At 38.8% G+C, this 20917-nt stretch overlaps 1 protein-coding gene across 2 annotated transcripts in view; it reads left to right on the top strand.

The window, feature by feature from the left end:
* Window positions 1–20917, top strand: part of LOC128541368 (growth arrest-specific protein 7-like) — a 51061-nt gene that overhangs the window by 8254 nt on the left and 21890 nt on the right. Inside the window, exons 2-5 of one of the 2 annotated variants that reach the window (XM_053511749.1) lie at window positions 2822–2942; window positions 7768–7845; window positions 13118–13203; window positions 15325–15375. In XM_053511749.1, coding sequence (XP_053367724.1) covers window positions 2822–2942; window positions 7768–7845; window positions 13118–13203; window positions 15325–15375 — 336 coding nt within the window. The remainder of the gene's footprint in view (window positions 1–2821; window positions 2943–7767; window positions 7846–13117; window positions 13204–15324; window positions 15376–20917) is intronic. The other variant, XM_053511750.1, reaches the window with a different exon arrangement.

The following is a 20917-nucleotide window of genomic DNA, read 5'->3' as shown; positions in this document are numbered from 1 at the left end:
AGTGGTTAAGGCATTGGACTATGGTTCGAAAGATCCCAGGTTCAAACCCCACAACCACCAAGTTTCCACTGTTGGGCCCTTGAGGAAGGCCCTTAACCCTCAACTGCTCAGATGTGTAATGAGATCAAATGTAAGTCGCTCTGGATAAGAGCGTCTGCCAAATGCCTAAATGTAAATGAACAGAAAAAAAAGGTGACTGGTTATGAAACCAGAGTATGAGTCTTACTTTCTATGACTTTCACATAGCTCCACCAGCTATGGCCTTAAGGAGTATCCCACCACAAAGCAATAACACATTGACAGTGATTATAAGTATAAGTATGTAAACTGGTGCCAGGATCATGGGCACCTAAGGCCCACCCATGCCCATGAGGACCAAAGGCCAGTCCGTCTAGTCCTAGCAATAGTTTGTTTCATTCAATCCTTTATTATGGGCTGTTAGTCAGAGCAAAGATAAACAGAATACTTGTCTGAAATTACAGTTACTTGAAGTTAATTTCTTGTTTATAGAACTCTTATACAAAAGTAAGTCAGCCTCTGTTCTTGTGCTAACAGCTGATTCATACTGTGCTGATATCCAGCACAACAGCACTTTTACTTACTATAATATTTAATTATTCAGCATGTTGTTGAGCTCCCCATCCTGGTTGACCCACACATGATCTTTTTTTATACGGATGTTGGACTTGTAATGATGGAAAATCATGTGCTGTGTACATGTTAAAAGATCTCTTTTTGGCTCAGGAAAGACTGACTCACATGTGCATGAGGAACCAGCATGCTGCACCAGGACTTTTTCTGTAAATCTCTGTTGAAACTTTTAGCTCGGGTTAATGCAACTCTGGAAAAGAGCGATAGTAGTGATCCTTAGCAAAATTGCTGAATAGGCGTTAAGCAATTTTTTTGTAAAAATAAATTTTTTATTACGAATATGCTTTTAAATATAAAAGTTATGATTTTTATATTGAAAGAAGAAAATATAGTATAAGATATTGTTTATATCGACTGCATGCTTCTATTTATGCTTGTAATGATTTTATCTGGTCAGTTATAGTGACCACAAACGCTTCTCTGTTACAGATACTGTCTGTGTCTCCATGGCAATGCTGAAAATAATAACTGTCAAGTCAAGTCTCTAAAAATGAAATGATCAAAGCTTAAGATTATTTTGTGCCTCTGTGTCAGTGTGTTCAGGTATTTAAAGCATTCTTTCCCTGACTGGGTATTGCTTACTTTCCCAGCAGGATAACTGTGGAATGCAAGGAAAGCTGTGATGTATATTTCCTCCAGCTTTGGGTGTGGAAACCATGTGTCCTCTACATTAGATAAATAGTATTTACCAGATTGGTCTAACAGTCTATCCTGGAAGATTTGAAAAAAATTTAGATCAGGATCAGCTGTTGGAAGATGTGCTCGCAGTGGAGGGTGTGTAAGTGTCTGAGCCTATTTGTACATGTCAGTATAATCTTTAATTCGGTTTGTAACAATGTACGGTGCATAACATCTGTACAGAGGCAAGTCCGAAGTCTATGGCATGCACAGTTGAAACACGTCAAGTTAGGATTTAAGTGACTCCCTCGCCTTTATTATCACTTTCCAGCTTATGTCACAGCTACTGGTTATACAGGCTCAATCGACTTACTACTGGCATGTAAAAGTCCCACTAGCTTGCATTTATAGTTGCAACAACCAATCGCTGATTATTTATGCCTGGGAACCGGTGTTCACAGGAACCCATCCCTGTACATTAGTCTAGAATGTAATCTGTAGGCTCCCAGAAACATTTTGAGCATGCATCATGCGAGGGGCAACTTTCCTCTTTTTAATGTCCCCATATAACATTTCATACATTTGCATGATTGTATTTCTTGCCCCTATACATCAAAATGAAAATAAATGACTAATACTAACAAATTAAATACGAAATGGGGAAGTTTCCATATTACTATACTACAAGTATTATATCACAGCCAACTGTTTTGTCTCATTAGTTTTGTTGCTAGGAAGGTTTTCTTTATCAGGACTCCTGATCTTTCTCACTTCAGTCGTTTACAAGGAAGCTTAAAGTAGCAAAGTTTTAACACTTTAAGAAGTTAATGATTTGGTTTTGACATTGTGATTAAGTAATGATGTTAAATAATGTGTGTAAGTCTTACATTTCTCCCTATGGATGCTATATATGTAATTTAGTGTGGTGTTTTGGATGGGAGAGCATGCCTCTTACATGTCCAGCATTCCTGACTATGGAAATTTCTGGCCAGGAAAAAAGCTCTATGAGCTAAGCTTTAGAAAAACTTTAGTAAAATACCACAGCTGAAATGCGGCGAGGGTTTTACAGCGAGGACATTCCAGACGGTGCTTCACTTCAGGAATTAATGCCTGTGATTAGGCTTCTTAGGTTTAAGTGACACTGTTAGGGCATTATACAGCAGGGTGTATAACTGTGTATATTATTGAGAGAAAACATTTCTATTACCTCATCTATTGAAATGGTTTATTTAAGTATTATAAAATATTTATATTTTGGGGTCATGAATATGTTGTTATGACGTGGTTCAGTTTTATTTGATTTGTTTCTGAATGCCTAATGTAATGAAGAATACTTGAGAATGTCTTTTGCTCATAATTGATTTTATTTTATTGTTGGAATGCCATTTGAAGAATAATGATAATGATGATGAGTGATAAGTAATATAATACCCAAACAAATGAAATACTAAGTTGTTAGTGTTATCTGCTGTATTGTCAGAATACATGGGAGCGATTAAGTATTTTTGGCATACCATGACTTGTAATAAGACTCTTTGGTTTGTTCATTCAGAAATCTGCCTCCTTGAGTGTGCTGCCTGGTGAGGATCCTTTCCAAACCCCGCTGCCAAAAGACTGGAAGTGTTACATGTCACCACAGGGATGCAAGTACTACGTCAACACTGTAAGCAACGGTGAGCACATCTGAATGTATTCAACTACAATACACTGACAAATGCTACAGTTTAGACTGAAGTTTAGTTTAAAATTTACTACATGGGGAGAATATGGGGAAGGGGGTAAAATACAAGGGGCATTCAAGTCAAACCATGATTTGTGATGGTATTTCTTGTAACATAAAACAAAGTGGCATTTACAGGAGACTTTAAACACAGTACGATGATGAGACTGTTAGCTAGGGGTGATTAAGAAAACTTTCTACATTGCGTGTATCCAAGCACTAGTGAAACTCCGGGAGACATGCATTAGTGTAGCAGGGAATTATATAGAGAATATATATGCATATATATGTATTTACCCTATCAAATTTCCTGGTTTAACTTTAAGATTACAGTGTAAGCCCCTACACATGCTTTTTGCAGCACCTTTTTTTTTTAGATTAATAAACCCTACGCCTGTCTATATTGTCATCCCCCGAGCATTGCTGTGCAGTTTGAGTATGTGAAGATGGTACAGGGCGGTGTCATTAGATCACAGGCTTGTTCAAGATATCTCCTTTTGTCTCCACACATCACTTTGAAACAATCAGCACTGTGTCTGTTTCTCAGTGGACTGTCCTACATCCTCTTTCTCCACCCAAAAGACATCCATCTGTGCATTCTCAAGATGACTAATTGAGGATCTGGTCTAAGAACAGTATTACTCAGGATTTAATTCTCACTACTGACTCTCCGTATTCACATTTTTACTGTATACTTATTCCTGAGTCATTCTAATCTTTGCGAAAGTAAAATCTGAAGATGTCGAAATGACCGAATGCATGTCGCTGAAACCGTGTAACAGTAATCTTCCTAGCATTTCTTCTAGCATATATTTTTTAACCAGGGTGCCATTGTGGCAAATTATGGCTGCGCTGCACAAGATATTTAACTTTCTATATTATAGGGAGAGAAAGTAGTTTAAGCTAACTTGTACATCCTGATGTGATAAACTTCCCAGTTGTTCCGTAACATGCCTAGCATGGCAGGCTGACGCTTTAACGAAGCCGGTTGACAGTTAGCATGTGCTACTAGTGATACTACATGGCTACCTTTTAAGTTTATTATTTTTTTTTTTTAATTAAATATCAGCATTATACAATATAATGTGTTGTTGGGGGCTTTAGAATCTGTCGGTAACTACTAATAAGTTAAATCTAAGCAACTACTATCATTTGCTGTTTAAAATGTCACTTTATGAGAATTATGAGAGATTATGAGAGGGAACGCCCAATAATGAAATCTCCTCCATCGGTAGATCTTGATTTGAGAAAGCTATAGCGTTTTGGTTCCTGTTGCTTTGAGCTTGCCTCGGTTTCAGTGTCTCTGACAGGTTTCAAGGCAAATGAGGCAGCTGGTCCCTATAAATCTGATTCCCCATCCCTCACTAAAGTTGTTAATGTGTAAACAAGAATTTATATGAATGCCTACCTGTCACTCACACAAATCCCCTAATGTACTACTATAAATGACCTCCATCACTAATTTGTTTACCCTGTGTTCCGTCACTGCTTGAAGACATCCCCGGCACAAGGATTACTTGTTGAGGAAACACATTCTGTGAACCATGAAGAAAACCCCTAATGTGTCATATCACAACAAACCGAGCTTTAGTTTAGAAATATGGTTTCTAAGGGTCTCATGTCAGCGTGCCTTACGTTATGTTGTGTTATGTTCTGTTGTGTTGTGTTGTTTAGTTACCATGGAGACACGATGGGTATAGTGTGATGGTGTGGGGGTGTTGTGCTGTGTGGTTTCCTTCCTGTTCTGTGTAGCAGCTTTCTGGTTAAGTGGCTGACTGCCCTGGTGGTTATACCCATTATGCCACAACGTGCCTGAATTGGACAAACGTCATGGAGGACAGAAAGAAATATTGAACTTGCCAAAAAAAAGCATAAGCCTGGACAGAGAGTTCTAAATTGAATTTGGGTGGCCCGAAAGGCTGGATGCATTGGCAAATAAATAAAGGATGGATTACAGCAAAGGCTCATCAGCAGTTGTGTGTATAGTTAATACCAGAACAGTCCTTATTGCATGAGATTTGATGATCTGCAGAAATTATTTCCTCTTTTGCTGCAAGAATTATGTATTAGTTCCGACAATCCCCAACACACACATAAACTCACACACACAAAAGATTAAGTGGTGTTGGTTTGACTGAGAGGTCAGGTCCAGTTGAGTCCTTTATTGTTAGACATTTTTGGTGGGAACTAAAATGTTAAATGTCAAATTTCATAAAAGGAAAAATTGTCCATGGATCCAGACTTTCTAGCACCTTGTTTAGTTATATACTGACCGGATCAGAAGTGCTCTTCTGTTATTTGCCCTTTTTATCAACGTTTACATGCCCATAGTACCATAAACCGCCCATCCCGGAATGTCCCTGCCAAGACCTTTTCCTGAGAAATATGTTTTGAAACTGAGTAATAAGTACTAGTACTTTTTCTACACCCATATTTACTGAAACCGGAAACAATACTAATATCAATCTGAGCAACCTACATACGAGGGTCGTTCAAGTCACACAGGGACTTTGGAACTTGCAGAATATCAGAACACAGTTATGAGAATAAAAACTCCCTTTAGTTCCCTCCTGTATTTCTCCGCACTAATGCAATTATACCTCGTTTTATTTCTGTTTGGATACCATTGAGGTATTAAGTACACTCAGCACACCAAAGCCCTTCTGGCCTCCCAGGAACTCCTTTAAGGCCCCAAACATGTGAAAATGGCTTGGAGTGAGGGCAGTACTGTATGGGAATGTGGCAGTAACTCCCAGTTAGTTCCTGTAACGTGCCAATGATTGTGTGTACAATTCCCACAGCTAGATGCATGTCTTCTGTAAGTTGGTGGCAAGTTATCTGTGAGTTTTTAAGGATCTGGTGTTCCATTTGCTGAATGTTTACGGGAACAATTGCGTGGGCTCATGGACATATTCTGTACTACGCTTGCACTATTTAAACGTTTTACAGCAGCTGAAAATACTTTTCTTTGTTTTCATTGTATCAGAATGCCTTATTGTCAAGGACTTATAGTGCCTTATTTAAGAGCTGTTATTTGTTTAAGAGCTGTTATCTGTTATTATTATGGAAAGATGATGTATCTGCTCTACTTGATAGTTTGCAGTCTGCTTTGTTTTGATAGCCATTATTAATCATAAGTCCAGACTCTTTTCATTTTGCATTGTCTGGTCATTGTATGAAACAACAAAGCATTGCATGGAATTGGATGTATTTTTATTCATACGAGTATGGGTAAATGAGCAAGGTATTATTGGGATGTACAATGTTACTAATACGTAGGATCAGCATAAATGCATCCCTTATTTTACTTTCCTTTCCATGCTTTGCAGAGTTTGTCTTATTAATATAGGGTCTATCGCTCAGGGGGGTTATGGATAAGGAAAGATAAAAAAAACAAAATTGGGAAAAGCTCGAACTTTTTAAACCTTATGAATGAAACTTGGCTTTGAATGACATAAAATTAAAGTTTTCTTCTTCTCAATAATTAGGCTGCTCCATAGACAAAAAATGTCACAGTAAACGACACACCATTTTAAAAATGTCAGATGTTGAAATTGCTTAGGATCACCGAGAAATGAAGGTAATGCAAGAGTGAATTGGGAGACGGGAACAGCAGGCGCCACAGCCGAGGCTGTTACAGATGGCGATAAATAAAAGATGGACTTCACAAATAGACAGAACTAGGGCAATATGTACAACATATTACTTATCTTCCTTATAGATCAGATGTACATGATATCCTCCCTGTTGTTGTAGAAATTCACTTTAATAAAAAAAAAAAAAAAGAGAGAGAGAGATCGGAGGACATGAGCGTCCTGCTGTCTTGTTGCAGGACGTTTGTTTAAACGAGATCATTTGATTTATGTTTAGTGCAGATGCTTGTTGCTTGGTAACCAGTTCTGAGTCGCAGATTATTAAATGATCTGCATGCATTTTTCTTTAGTCTTTCATTACATTTCCAAAGACACTGACTGATTCTGCATAGATTTTTCGTCTTTTCCATGCTTCGATTTTATCTTGATGAATACCCACAGTATCTAAAGCGAGCCCATTGATATTCGAGTCAGACGGAGGAAAGTGACGGGAGGAACGTTTTAGGATCGGTTGCGCATTAGCAGACAGAATAAACCTAATCAGAAGGGCATCGTTGACATGCTAATTAGACTTACATAACGTTATTGACGTTTATGAGAAGGAAACATGTCTCCTCTACATTAGCAGTCTGTAGGCAATTACATTATCATCACCAGTTTAGCTGATGCCTTTCATAATATCGATTGCCTCATTACGAACAAACTCAAAGACGCGTAGAGAAAAAAGTCGTATGATAAATGCCCTCTGATGACATTGTAATCCATTTCTGGAAGATCTTAAACTCATACTGCCAAATCTCTTCTTCATGCATGCCATTTGCGCTAAACAGATGAGCTTCGCTTTCTCCATTGTTCAAAGCTTTGTACAAAGCCCTATAGATAACATCGTCAGTCCTGCTGCACTTTGGCTGTTAAGTTATTCCAGTGTTCCTTCTCCTGCGTCGGTTTGTGTACTGGAGATATCTGAGCCAGTGTTAACTAGCGCAATCACCGTCAGATTTATTTTGAAAGCCGATCTTTAATGTATCCCTCTCAATCCTAGTACGCAAGTTAATTAAAGCTGTGCAAATTAGGATTTTTTTTTAAAGGGGATTAATTGATCCAGATTGCTTTAGCTACAATGCACTTCCAGATCCATCACAGCACTCTTACTGAAACATTCAACCATTCTCCCTTTTGTTGCAGAGACTACATGGGAAAGGCCTTCCAGTGTCCCTGGGACACCCAAAACATTACTGCGACACAAGAACTCCTTACCAACGGGTGGGTGTGATTTCCTTACAAAACATCTCTTCTCAGGATTTAGATGAAAGTTCAAACATTTACCAGAAAGTAAATTCATTTCAGTTATGGCTTACAAGACTTATAAAGGTTTCACTCTGATGCTGAAGGTTCTGAAGGCAAGTAAACAGTGTATTAAAACATTACAACATTGTGATCTGGAGGGTTTATATCCTTACATGGAATTACACTGATACTTCATTTCCTGAGGTTAAATTTTATCTTTGGTTTAAACCTTAGCGCTTGTTCAGTAAAAGGTGATTTATTTGCAGTCACGGATGCTGAAGTCATGGATTGCTTTGTATTCAACTGAAAGCCAAAGCTATTTTCAGACGGGCTGGCCTTTGGTTCCTGCGCGTATGGTCTAAACATGAGGGGCCCATCTGTGTCCCCATTAAATAACTACACAGTGGATTGTACATAAGGAAAAGCACCTACTACTCAAAATATGGTAGTAGATTGTTGACTGAAGCTGTTTTACTGGTAGTTTCCTGGGGCTTTCATAATATACAACCCGAACTCCAGGAAAGTTAGGACGTTTTTTTAATTTAATTAAAATGAGATCTAAGACTTTCAAATCACACAAGCCAATATTTTATTCACAATAGATCATAGAAAACCTAAATGTTTAAACTGAGAAATGTAACACTTTTATCCACTAAATGAGCTCATTTCAAATTTGATGCCTGTAACATGTCTTAAAAAAGTTGGAAAGAAGGCAAATAAGGGCTGGAAAAGCAAGTAATTTTAAAAAGATTTAGCTAGGAGAACATCTAGCATCAGGTCTGTAACATGATTAATTATAAAAGGGATGTCTTAGAGAGGCAGAGTCTCTCAGAAGTACAGATGGGCAGAGCCTTTCCAATCTGTTAGAGAGACAATGTTCTTCAATGTCAAATGGCAAAGGCTTTGCAAATCTCATCATCTACAGTGAATAACTTGAAGAAATCTCTGTGCGTAAGAGATAAGAGCAAAGACCTTTATTGGATGTCCATAGTTTTCAGGACCTCAGACAACACTGCATCACTTATCATATTATATTGGGTCATTGACTTTACTAAATGGGCCCAGGAATACTTCCAGAAACCACAATCCGCCATGCCATCTGCAGATACCAACTAAAGGTCTATCATGCAAAAAAAAAGCCATATATGAACATGGTCCAGAAGCACTGTTGTGTCAAGTGGGCCAAGGCTCATTTAAAATGGACTGTTTCAAAGTGGAAAAGCGTTCTATGTTCAGACGAGTTCAAATGTAACATTATTGGAAATTACGGATGCCGTGTCCTCCGGGCTAAAAAGGAGGGAGACCGTTCAGTTCAAAAGCAAGCATCTCTGAGGGTATGGGGGTACATAAGTGCACAGTATGGGCAGCTTGCGTGTTTTAGTGAAATTATGAAAGCTGAAAGGTATATAAATGTTTTAGATGGCGTCTATTTCAGACAAGCCTTGTGTTTTTTAGCAGGACGATGCAAAACCACATATACAGTAGCAGCTATTACAGCAGCATGGCTTTGTAGTAGAAGAGTCCAGGTGCTGAATTGGCCTGCCTGTAGTCCAGGTCTTTCACCTATAGAGAACATTTGGCGCATCATTAAGCAAAAAATACGTCAAAGACGACCACAAACTCTTCAGCAGCTGAAAACGTTTATCAGGCAAGAATGGGACCAAATTCCAACACCAAAACTCCAGAAACTCCTAACGTCAATGCTCAGACATCAACTGTTTTGAAAAGAAGAGGAGATGCTACACCATGGGAAACATGCCCCCGTTCCAAATTTTTTGAGACCTGTAGCAGGCGACAAATTCGAAATGAGCTAATTTTGTGCATAAAAGTGTAAAATTTCCCCATTCTATTGTGTAATAAATATTGGCCCATGTGTTTTAAACGTCTTTTAGTCTTATCTCAAATTTTTATTAAAATGTAATAAATGTCCAAACTTTTCCGGAATTTGGGTTGTCGAGTTACACTGATCAGTCTAGACATTACAATACAAATCATTATGCCCAGTATTACATAAGTTCCTCTTGTGCCACCTGCGAAGCTCTTGCCCATCGTGTGTGGCTCTACACGGCCCCTGGAGGTTTGCTGTAATTTCTGGCACCAGGATGTTGGCGGTGGATCCTTTAGGTGTTATGGATTGTGGGGTGGAACCTCCCTGGATTGGACTTGTTTTTTGGGGGGGATCCCATGGGTGCTTGATCAGATTGAGATATGGGGAGTTTACAGGCTGGGTTGGTAGCTGTGGGCTCTTTACCTGCAGTGCTGTGTGTGTTCTGGTGCCTTATTCAGACCAAAAATAGAAGATAATGACTTTAAACACGCATCCAAATCAACATATTGTGGCGTGGGCGGCGGCTGACGACCAGCATGCCTTGCGGGGATGTCGGTGTGTGTTCACCATGTTGGGGAAAGGTGTTCTGTTTAGTGGCTTAGGCCCTGTTGTGTGTGAGAGGTGTGTGTGACGTGTGAAATGTGCTCCAGTTCAAGCTAGTGCTGAATTGGATGTAGGCTCCTGAGTGAAGGTGCTGCTCATGCCTTACATGCTGTGTGCTTAATAAAGTACTCCCAGCCATTGCATTGGGTAGCAAATAAGCTCACTCGTCTCTCCAGCATTCTTCCCGGCGTAAAAACGCTACAATATAAATCTAGACGTTAGGGTTTTGCAATGTTTCTGAATTCAAAGTATGTTAAACCCCTTGTTGTAAATTAAAAAGGACAGTTATGAAAAAGTGGCTCAAATTCTCTCCAAAGGTGTCTACAAGTGTTTAATGTTCAGGAATGCCATTCACCCCAGGGCCAAAAAAAAAAGTGTTGAAGCTCATGGTTTGCCAAAAAATGCACTACTTTAATTTTTTTTAGTTTCAAATGTTTTTAAAACATGTTTAAATACTGCCCATATACTAAGTTTACAGAAATATTACATGTTTTATTCATTATACTATATATATTCAGTTTTTAATGGCGACTGGCAACAATTCTGGAGGTGACTGAATATACACATTTTCATAAATAAATGCATGATTTCCATGATAGTGGTTTTGTAGATGTAGTGCATTGTATTAACCTTCTTTCCCTTTTATTCTTATTATTCACAAACCTCCCACACACACACACCCACACTGTGAGTCCCAAAAGATGGCCAAGTTTTGATTAACGCTCTATTTTAAACTTCTGCGTTGGTGACTTTATGGCACTTACTTTGGTGACTTATATATCTCATGTGGTTAAATAAACGATGCCATAAATAGAGTCAGCACATTGATGTAATCTTTGTCACTCTGGGGGGGTATGATCAAGCTGTAATGATAAATGCAATAGTTATAGATTCCCCTGCTGTTTAAACAGCCTTGATGGAGAAACTTGTTTTTACATGAAACCCTATCATGTTAGCCACATATAGACTCAATTCACATTGGCATAATTTACTAGGAGCACCTTAGTAATCCTCTCACCCCCTCTATCCGCCAACCCCCTTGATTCCAGAGCAGTCTTAAATCTTAGCTGCAGTCCAACCCCACCCAGTTCCCACCAGGACACAGTGTTGGAAACATTGTTTTGAGATTCTGGTCTATGTTAACATGATTGCATCACATAACTGCTGCACAGTTGTGCTCAAAATCTCCTGTTTTAACACATCCCAAAGGCGCTCTGGATTCAAATTCATTGTCATGTTTATTAAACCAGTTTGAGGCGACTTCTGCCTTGTAACACGGTGCATTATTTTACTGAAAGTAGCCATTATAAGATGGATAAATTGTGGCCATAAAGGGATCAGCGATAATAATCACATTAAAATGAAATTTAATTGCTTGTAAGGGACCCAGTGTATGCCAAGAAAACATTCCCCACACCATTACACACACAAGCACCAGCCTAAACTCATATTGAACTTATAGTGAACTTCCAGCTGCCGAACACACAATATGACTGCAAAACAATTCCTGCTGTCCATTATCACTCAAATGTGAATGGGTTCCCTGTTGAGTCTGGTTCCTCTCAAGGTTTCTTCCTACTCTCTGTGTGCATCAGCAGGAATTGAGATTTATCAGACCAGGTCATGTTCATCCATCCAGTTTAGTCCAGGATTGTCTGTCCTTCTATTAAAAGAGTGAAACCTGATGTGTATTCTGTTGTTGTAACCAATCCGCCTCAAAGTGTTGTGTATTCTAAGATGCTTTTCTGCTCACAACGATTGTAACTAGTGGTTATCTGAATTACTGTAGCATTCCCATCAACTCTAAACAGTCCTCGGACATCTTAACAACGTCACAGTGACCATATTTTTCCCCTATTCTGATGTTTAAGGTAAACATGCAGCTCCTGTTCCTTGACTTTATGATGATGATGATGATGGTTTTCAGAATGGTGATTCAATAACATAAATAAGCAGGTTGCTAATAAAGTGGCCAGTGAGTCTATATTTGGTACAAAAGTGCAGGAAATATGAACCTCTCAGTTCCTTTATTTAGTGGCGAGATAATAGAATTAACATGCAATTAAAACTGTCGCAACTGCTGTGCAGATCCTAATGCAATTGAAATGCAGCCCGGAGAGATCAGTGTCACTCAGTATAAATGGAGGAAGGAAACTGTTAATGTGTTTAGGAAGAGGACAGCTTTACATAAGGATGTGTCTTATTAGAGACTTCACCACTCACGAGGACGTGTTGTTTATTTTTTTGACTCATATAACCGAGCATGAGGATCCACATGTACTTGTCAGGCACTTTGATTGACGCGCTAAAAAATTGATCAAAAGTCTCTCTCGTATATCTGGTTGACCGTTCATTGCCGGGTTACGACCGTGTATACATTGTGCTCTGTGTTGTTTTTGAAGATTAAATAAGGCCCCTGAGAGGGTGACATTTGCGCCTACCCGCCTTCTGTTCTGATAGAATGGAGCGGTGTTTTCAAGCACAATCACAACATGTGCTTTTCTTTCAGTCCTAAAAATACTGGCGAGGATGTTGAAATTGAACGCAGCACAGGAAGGTGCAATGAAAATGTTGCGAGAATAAAAATACCACAGAAAAATAACTCTCCTCAAAACACTTTTGGCGCGTCTGTTTTGGACTTGTCATGCCTTCGGTCGTGAACGTAAACATTCGTTTTGGGAATTTCATTAGCAGGGTTCTGAGTCACTCAAAACCTGACCTTTTTCCGGAAATCAAAAGCAGCATGATTATATGAATAGCTCATTTCCCCTTCCTTGGCTCGCGAAGCTCACTTTCTTCCACTGTGTCTCTTTCCAGTGAATGGATTTCATGGCAGCAGTGGCCCATTGCATCAGACGGAGCAGTCACACGTACCAAAACAGAAGGCCAACACAGATCAACAGGTAGGACTGATCTGCAAGATATCTGCTTCTTTATTTAACTGCATAACCAACATCCATCTCTGCTTAAACTGAAACTAACAGAAACGGTTTCCATACAACAAATAGAGTACCTGTGAGGCAGACATTAAGAGCACGAAGGAAATGAGTGCTTAATCCTCTGGTTTAAGTCCAGAGCATTATAGAACAGCATTACAGCATGAATGGCCTTTCCCCTCTTTGTTTAAAATTAGCAAAACATTCATCTAAAACCTGGAAGTTGCATACTGTTTCTTGCGTTATAATTGTTCTCAGTACATTATAACTAATGAGAATTGAGAAACAGGAGCGCTGTGGTGTCACAGTATAAAGCAGTCCACTATAGACTTATAAGGTAGTATAAAATGTCCAGCATGAAGCAGTAACCAAGATCCTTTATACAGTAAGTGTATCCAACCTAGACAGGAAGAGACTCTGTGTTGTTTTGTTCCCATGATATAGTCTGGGAAACCCCATCAGATGTCAGTGGTTGAATTCTGGGCAAAAGCCAGTAGAAAAAAAAATTGTCCAAAATTGGGTTTTTCTGCCTGGCCACAAAAAGTCACCATTTGAGAAGGGTTCAAATTATTGGGCTGCATCAAGTAAAGAAAACAACTAAAGAGATTTAAAATTACTGGACCTGGGTTAAGAACCCCTTAACACATTATTAAAACCCAAAATGGTAGTGCTAAATCGTCACCTTTCTGGAAGAAGTGTGGTCGGAAAAAGAAATTCATGAATGGACATCACTTAAACACTTGGTAAAATTGGTAAGAAAACTAACAATAAAAATATAGCTATGTTTAATACTTTAAGTAGTAGTAAGAGCATTTCCATACACAAAATAGAATGAGAACTGACTGGGAATAATTGGGACTAAACAGCTGTGTGGCCATAAGAAAACCACTTGTTAGTGAGACTAATCAGAAAAAAAAGCTTCAATTTGCTAGAGAGCATAAAGAATAGAGATTAATGGAAAAAAATGAGTCACGTCAAGGTCAAGGAATGCCCAAAAAGCCATGTACCCATCATGCATAGTGGCCACAGTACAAACCTCTATGATCTGGGGTTGCTTCAGTTGCTCAGAAATGTTAAGTGGCAATAAAATGAAGTCAACTGGTGACCTGAATGTATGGAATGCCCGGGTTATCACATCTATGGATTTTTTTCTTCCCTGATGGCACGGGCTTATTCCAAGACTCAAGCTGTGAAAGAGGTTCTGGGAGCATGAGCAATCGTTTTCACACATAAACTGGAAAGTTTTTTTTATTTATTTCTTTGGCCAGGCAGTGAAATTCATGAGTGTTAAAAGTCAAACCAGGACCCTCGATTGTGCAGAATAACAGAACACAGTAAAACCTGCCTTTATTTGTCTATATAATCCCCTGCTACACTAAGGCACTTATCCTATACTAACTTATACTAACACTTGGAAACCACCAAAGAAGAAATTTTTCTCGGTACATCAAATCCATGATCAGACTGCCTGCATTACGTCTGAAACACCAGCCTCCCAGGAACTCCTTTATTTAATTGTCCAAACATGTGGATTTCCCATGGTAAGAGGTCAGGACTATATGGGGGATGTGGCAATAACTCCCAGGCAGAAGTGTCTCTTCCCAAAGTTGGTGTCCATTGTTTTTTTTTAATATAGGGATTTCACTTGCTAAATGTTCACAGTAATGACTGCACCTTTAAAGCTTCAGAACTGTGGCAAAGATCACACTGTGTAAAACATGTGAAGGTATAAACATTCATTCTGCTTCCTGATGAAACCGTCTTGAGCTAAGTGAGATTTTCTCACATAGTGAATGTCTAACCTTGACTCTTCTCAGTTGCTGGTTATTTGTGTTGGTTAGTAAAGCAGACAGAAGCCTTAGCATTTCAGATTACACTCAGACATCAGCTGTCTGTAATACTCCCATGCCAGAATCTTAATGTTTGGATGAAAGTGACAACTTTGCGACAGGTCATCACGGACGAACCTCCCAACAGACCCTCCTCGAGGTCATCATGTTGACAAAAGACATGTGGCAAGACTTTAAAGCACTAGTTGAATTCCTTTTATGAAGGGGAGTTGAAAATTCATAATGTTTTCTCCCTCAGAGCCCTGTGTCCACATCTCCAAGGAGGACAGAGCACAAGACCTCAGTCTCGGTGAGTACTGCGAACAAAAGCAGCAGCAACTGCATATCTCCAACATACTCCCACGACACACTGAACATTACAGCGATAAGCAGAAGCTGCCACACCAGGACACAATTCACACTGAGCAAGTCCATCTGGTGGTCTAGATGCAGTTTCATATTCTTTAGTCTCATAACTTTTTTTTGTGTGTGTGCGTGGATGTCATTTTTAATGATACTATTCTAGTCATATAATGGCAGATTCTGGCATACAGTTTTTTAATGCACAAACAAATATCTGCTCTTGTGCTGTAGATCTGATTGGGAAAAAATACATTTTGAATAGGCCATGCTGCTCCAGGGTGTCGGGGTGATGGGGCAGTAGATGTTTGTTTTCCATTGGCCCAATGAATCCCCAATGATTTACAGCATTCATATGGAATGAGCTTGTTTTGAGTAATCATACTGGGTCATTGACGTTGGTGGAGCTGGTTTATAAAGTGGAGTAAATTGGGTTTAAAGGCATTTTGTTGATAGGTTATGTATCTGTGTTGTTATTCATTTAGAAATACATATTTCTTCCCCTTTTTGATGTGGCAATGAGCTGATAAGATTGTTCTTTTCCAAGCCACAGTTTCCGGCTCTTTTTGGAGGATCAAGGTCAAAGTCAAGTTTTTTTTTTCCAACTAAATACAACACACAGTGAAATGAAACAACCTCCTCACTTGACCACAGTGCATCATAAAATAAGCATTATTACTAACCGGAGATATGGGGGAACCGAGTACATTTACTTCATTATTGTAGTTAGGTGCAATAGTGTGTATTTCACATATCTGTATTTATTTGTGTAGTTTTATTAGGGAATACTTTTTACTTATACTTGGCTTTAAAAGTACAGCATGTATCTGTACTTTTACTTAACGACAGTGGCAGGTGGTATTTGTAGTGGGAATTTCCCCACCTGCTGATTATGAGTAATTGCGTGGCTTGTCTTTATAATGACGTCAAATAATGTAGCAGGTGTTTGAAATCAGAAGTGAAGCTGGTTGTAGAACAGCATGTTCACATTTGGAAAGCAGAGAGAAAGAGGGAGATATTTTATTAATCATGAACTAGCCTACCATGAGCTAATACAAGCCCTGTACTTTAGATGCTTATGTAAATATCTATACCTTTACTCTTTGCCCTAGGGTATCTATATTTTACTCAAAAACAGGATTTGTGTACTTTGCCGACCTCGCATATAACCAGACTACAAACATCACAAGACAATACAATTACTCCTAAAAAGCAGAACAGTAGGCACACTAAAGGACAGTGAAGCACTGACCAGTACACAGTTTTAATGCGTGGTGAAAGTAGTTTAAAATTCTTCCTGTTACTTCTACCACAATCTTTATAGCTTCATAATTTTCACTTCCCCTCGGCTTGAAAAAAATTTTAGATTTTTTTAATACCTGTAAGGAGTAGAAAGAAGTTGGAAACACTTAACATTGTGTACAGCAAATAATTTAATTTGGTACCGGTGGCATGGTGGTGTAGTGGTTAATACTGTCGCCCTGCACCTCCAGGGTCCGGGTTCGATTCCCGTCTCTGTGTGTATGAAATTTACTTGGTTGGTTTTCTCTGAGTACTCTGGTTTCCTCCCACAGTCCAAGGATATGTAGGTTAGGCTAATTGGCGGTTTCCAAATTGCCCGTAGTGTGTGTGTGCCTGCGATGGATAGGCACCCTGTCCAGGATGTACCCAACCAATAGGCTCCAGGTCCCCGCGACCTTGAATACAGGATAAAGCGGCATAGAAGATGACTGAGTTAAGGTGCAACATTTAATAGGCTCATATATGTGATTATAGACGACTTTTAAAATCCTTGTAACTATAATTAAAATAAATCAAATGCACACTTTTACAAGCGCTATGGTTAGGCTGTAAAGAACGTCCTGTGTGCCTTCGCATACACAGAATCTCTGTTCTGAGCTGCTGTCTGGATAAAACAGAACATCACAACCGATTCTGCTACAGTTTTACTCAACACAGCACTGGAAATCGCAGCACTGGAATGGTTCAGAAGTTTTCGATACTAATACCGTGACTTTAATATGCTTCCTGAACGATGCTTTTTTTAAAAAATAAGACATTTTAATAAAAAAAAAAACAGAAATATATTACACGTTACCCTCACTTGCTTCGCTTCATCTCTGACTACTTTGTCTTAAAATAGAGACAGGGTTTTTTCAACTTTTTTTTTCAGCTTACAGAATATAAGCAATAATATAAAACTTTATCGCTCACGTACACCACCCTGCATGTTAACGATGTATTATTGTTAACGGAATTTTTTATTGTAACCTGAACCGCTTAATTGACCATTTATTAAATTGAAAAAAAAGTGTTTGCAATGGACTGAGCTGTTTTAGCGATTCATGCACTACACTGTCTGTTAATATTAATAAATGAAAATTCATAAAAGCCAGAATCGAAATGGGAATCTTCAGTCAAGTATCAGTTGAATCTTCAGTCAAGTATCAGTTGGCCAAGATTGCAAGTTTGTTTGCTAAAATCCCAGCGCCATCTTCAGTATTATGAGATGACGGGTATCCGCTGGTGGAGATTTTAAAAGAAGTTTTAAAATGTTGGGTGAACAGTTTTTTGTTTTTTTTTGTCCTTTTGTCTTTCAACCTTCCAAACTTTCTCCTCTTAAATTTAATATGGGTCAGGCTTTAGTCTCGAAATACAACACACACACAGGAGCCCTGTTTTTGAGCGCTGTAATCAGCATGCTGTATGCTTTCTTGCCCACTGATGCTGAAGAGACATGCTTCTTAGGTATGGAGACACTTCAAAATGTGCCATTGTACAAGCCTCTGGAGGCAGTGTTATGATCTGGGGTTGCTTCAGTTGCTCAGGTTTAAGGCTCAGCAACGTTATGTGGCAGCTGCTGACCTGAATGTACTAAATTTATTCAGGTTATCCCATCAATGCTGGCACTCCCGTATCTGGGAATCGAAACAAAATCGTAGGTTGTTCGACTTTTATTTTGGCCAGGCAGTGTATAAGTTACATAGGAATTTCTATGAAAACCCTCTTGGGTTGGTTTATTTTATGCACAAGTACCAGTTCAGCTTTATGATCATGTTTATTTAAATGAACCAAAATCAATTCACAAAATGAAGATCCACTCAATTCTCATGATTATGTAATAATTGCGACAAGCTTCAACAGGAAGGTGATTTCATTTCAACATTAGCTAACATACACTTTCGTTACGTCAGTGAACGTCACCTGCTTTGACTTTATGTTAAATGATCTTTGTGTGCAGTAATAAAAAAGGAACTAATTTCATTTGAGGCGTTGACATGAAACGTCAATAGTCACACGTTAGTGAGCGTCGGATTTGAGTAAGCAAAAAATGTGAACCAGAAGGAAATGAGAAATCGTTTTTCCTTTTCATAAAGACGGCATGATGCTGCTTAATGGAACCTTTAGAGTTCAGAATGAGCCAACACCCTAGACTGAAGACTTTGTCATTTATAGGTCAGGTCTTAGTAGGAGCTGATGAGGGGAAATTTTAAGCTATTTGGATCAAGCATGTTTATTTGACCACATTTTTAACTGAACATCAGATTTTATATAAAAACCAACTGAAATGCATCTCCATAGTTAAAATACTGTTTTAAAATGCCAATCTATAGACTTAGTAACTTCGAAACTGTAGTGTTGATTTTGCATCTACTCCGGCGTCATACGTCAATCTGAGTCAGTGCCGCGGGATTGTGTGACTCAGTGTTTGTCTCACAACCAAACTTATTTTTTTTGGGGGGGGGTTTAGGCTGTAATTAATTCTGTCTTGAAATCATTCACATTTGATAAATGAGATCGTGGGACGACTATTAACTAACTGCTATTGAGGTAGCCCAAACATAGAAGCATCAATAAACACAATTCAGAAGGTGTCTGCGTTTCCACACTGTGTGTCTGCTAGCTGTAAAACACACCACATGCTATGAGATTTAGCACATTTCAGTGGCGTGACTATATTGTTGCAGTTCTGTATTTTTTTTTCTTGTTTGCTAGTCTGCAAAGTGGCACGGAAAAAGTTTTAAGTTTTACTTGAGGATACCCACAGACACTATGGTTTCAATCGGGTCTTTTTGTATGTTCTGACTGACAGACGTACGAGCGTTGTGACGGGCCCGGGATGACTGTGTGATTCTCTTGTTCGAGGTTGAGCAGACTGAGGACTTTGATAAGCAGCTTGTCATGTTGTTTAGGAGAGCTCTGAAAGCCTGTCGTTGCTAGCTCATTCGCTCTGTTCTCAGCCAGGTTGCTTGGGAGTCAGGGTAAAGACAGATAAAGCCCCTGTTATCCTAAGTCATCAGGGTGCCTAGTATGGAATGCTGGGAGGATTAGACAGACATTACACAATGTCTCTGTGATAGTAGGCTTGTTCATGCTGTCTTTCATGAGGGTATATTTATTTTTATGACTTAAACAAAGATCAGATCATGTTTGGAGTTTCGAAAGTTTTGAAAAAAAAAAGTTTTGAAAAAAGTTAGTTTTATGTCTAGTTTGAGACACATAGTTTTATGTACTCAACATGGAAAACATAAACCAAGGTTTTAATGACGTATGGATTTTCCCAGATATTAAGGTGTTGCTCAATTCTTATTTATTATTTATTGTCATAGTGGGGATTAGGAGTCATGCCGAATTCCAATAAAGGAATTCATACTGTATATGCGATAAGAGTATTCAGGTCCAATACAAGAAAGCAAAACTTTAGTGCCGATTTAATCCGATATTCAGAGGAAAAAAAGGATTTACAAAATGCATTAAAAATGTATAAGTAGGATAAATGTGCAGGCAACTGAGCGCTTAGTCCCTGATCTACCAAAGACCCAAATAACTTGGCTAATTTGCATGTGTAAGGGGATAAATCGGGCATTGAAAAAAAGTGGTTGCAGAAGATTAACAGAGAGTAATCTATGTGTGAATTACATCACATGCAAAGTAAGGAATAATAATAAAGGAATAATATGGAAATAAGTTGTTTATACAGTATGTAGCTCTTGAGATCTCCTTCGACTACTGGAAAAGTAAAAACAGAACTAAAAAATAGAATTATCAGCATGATGTCATTTATAGGTAGTAAGATGTGACAAAAATATGAAAATCACTTATTTTACAACCATTATTTAAATAATGTTGACTTCAAAGGTATAAACATGGATATTTATTCATCTTCAGTAAGACAATAATCTTCGGTACGGCAGTATGGTGACGTTGTGGCGTAGTGGTTAGCACTGTGGCCTCTTATCTTCAGGGTCAAGGGTTTGATTCTCATTTCAGGTGGGTGTGTGCAGTTTACATGTTGTGCTTGGTGGGTTTCCTCACACAGTCCAAATATATTCACTATACTAGGCTCATTTATACTTGAAAATTGCCCATTGTGTATGCCCTGGATGGAGTGTTACCCTCCTCATATTCCGAGTCTCCTGGGAAAGGCTGTTTTATCTTGGTCAGGGGGTTGAATACGGGTTGAGAGAGATAGGAAGACACCTTTGATGGGA

This window comes from Clarias gariepinus, chromosome 14 (genome assembly GCF_024256425.1).
Source record: "Clarias gariepinus isolate MV-2021 ecotype Netherlands chromosome 14, CGAR_prim_01v2, whole genome shotgun sequence".
NCBI lineage: Eukaryota > Metazoa > Chordata > Actinopteri > Siluriformes > Clariidae > Clarias > Clarias gariepinus.
This window is presented reverse-complemented; position numbering and strand designations above follow the sequence as displayed.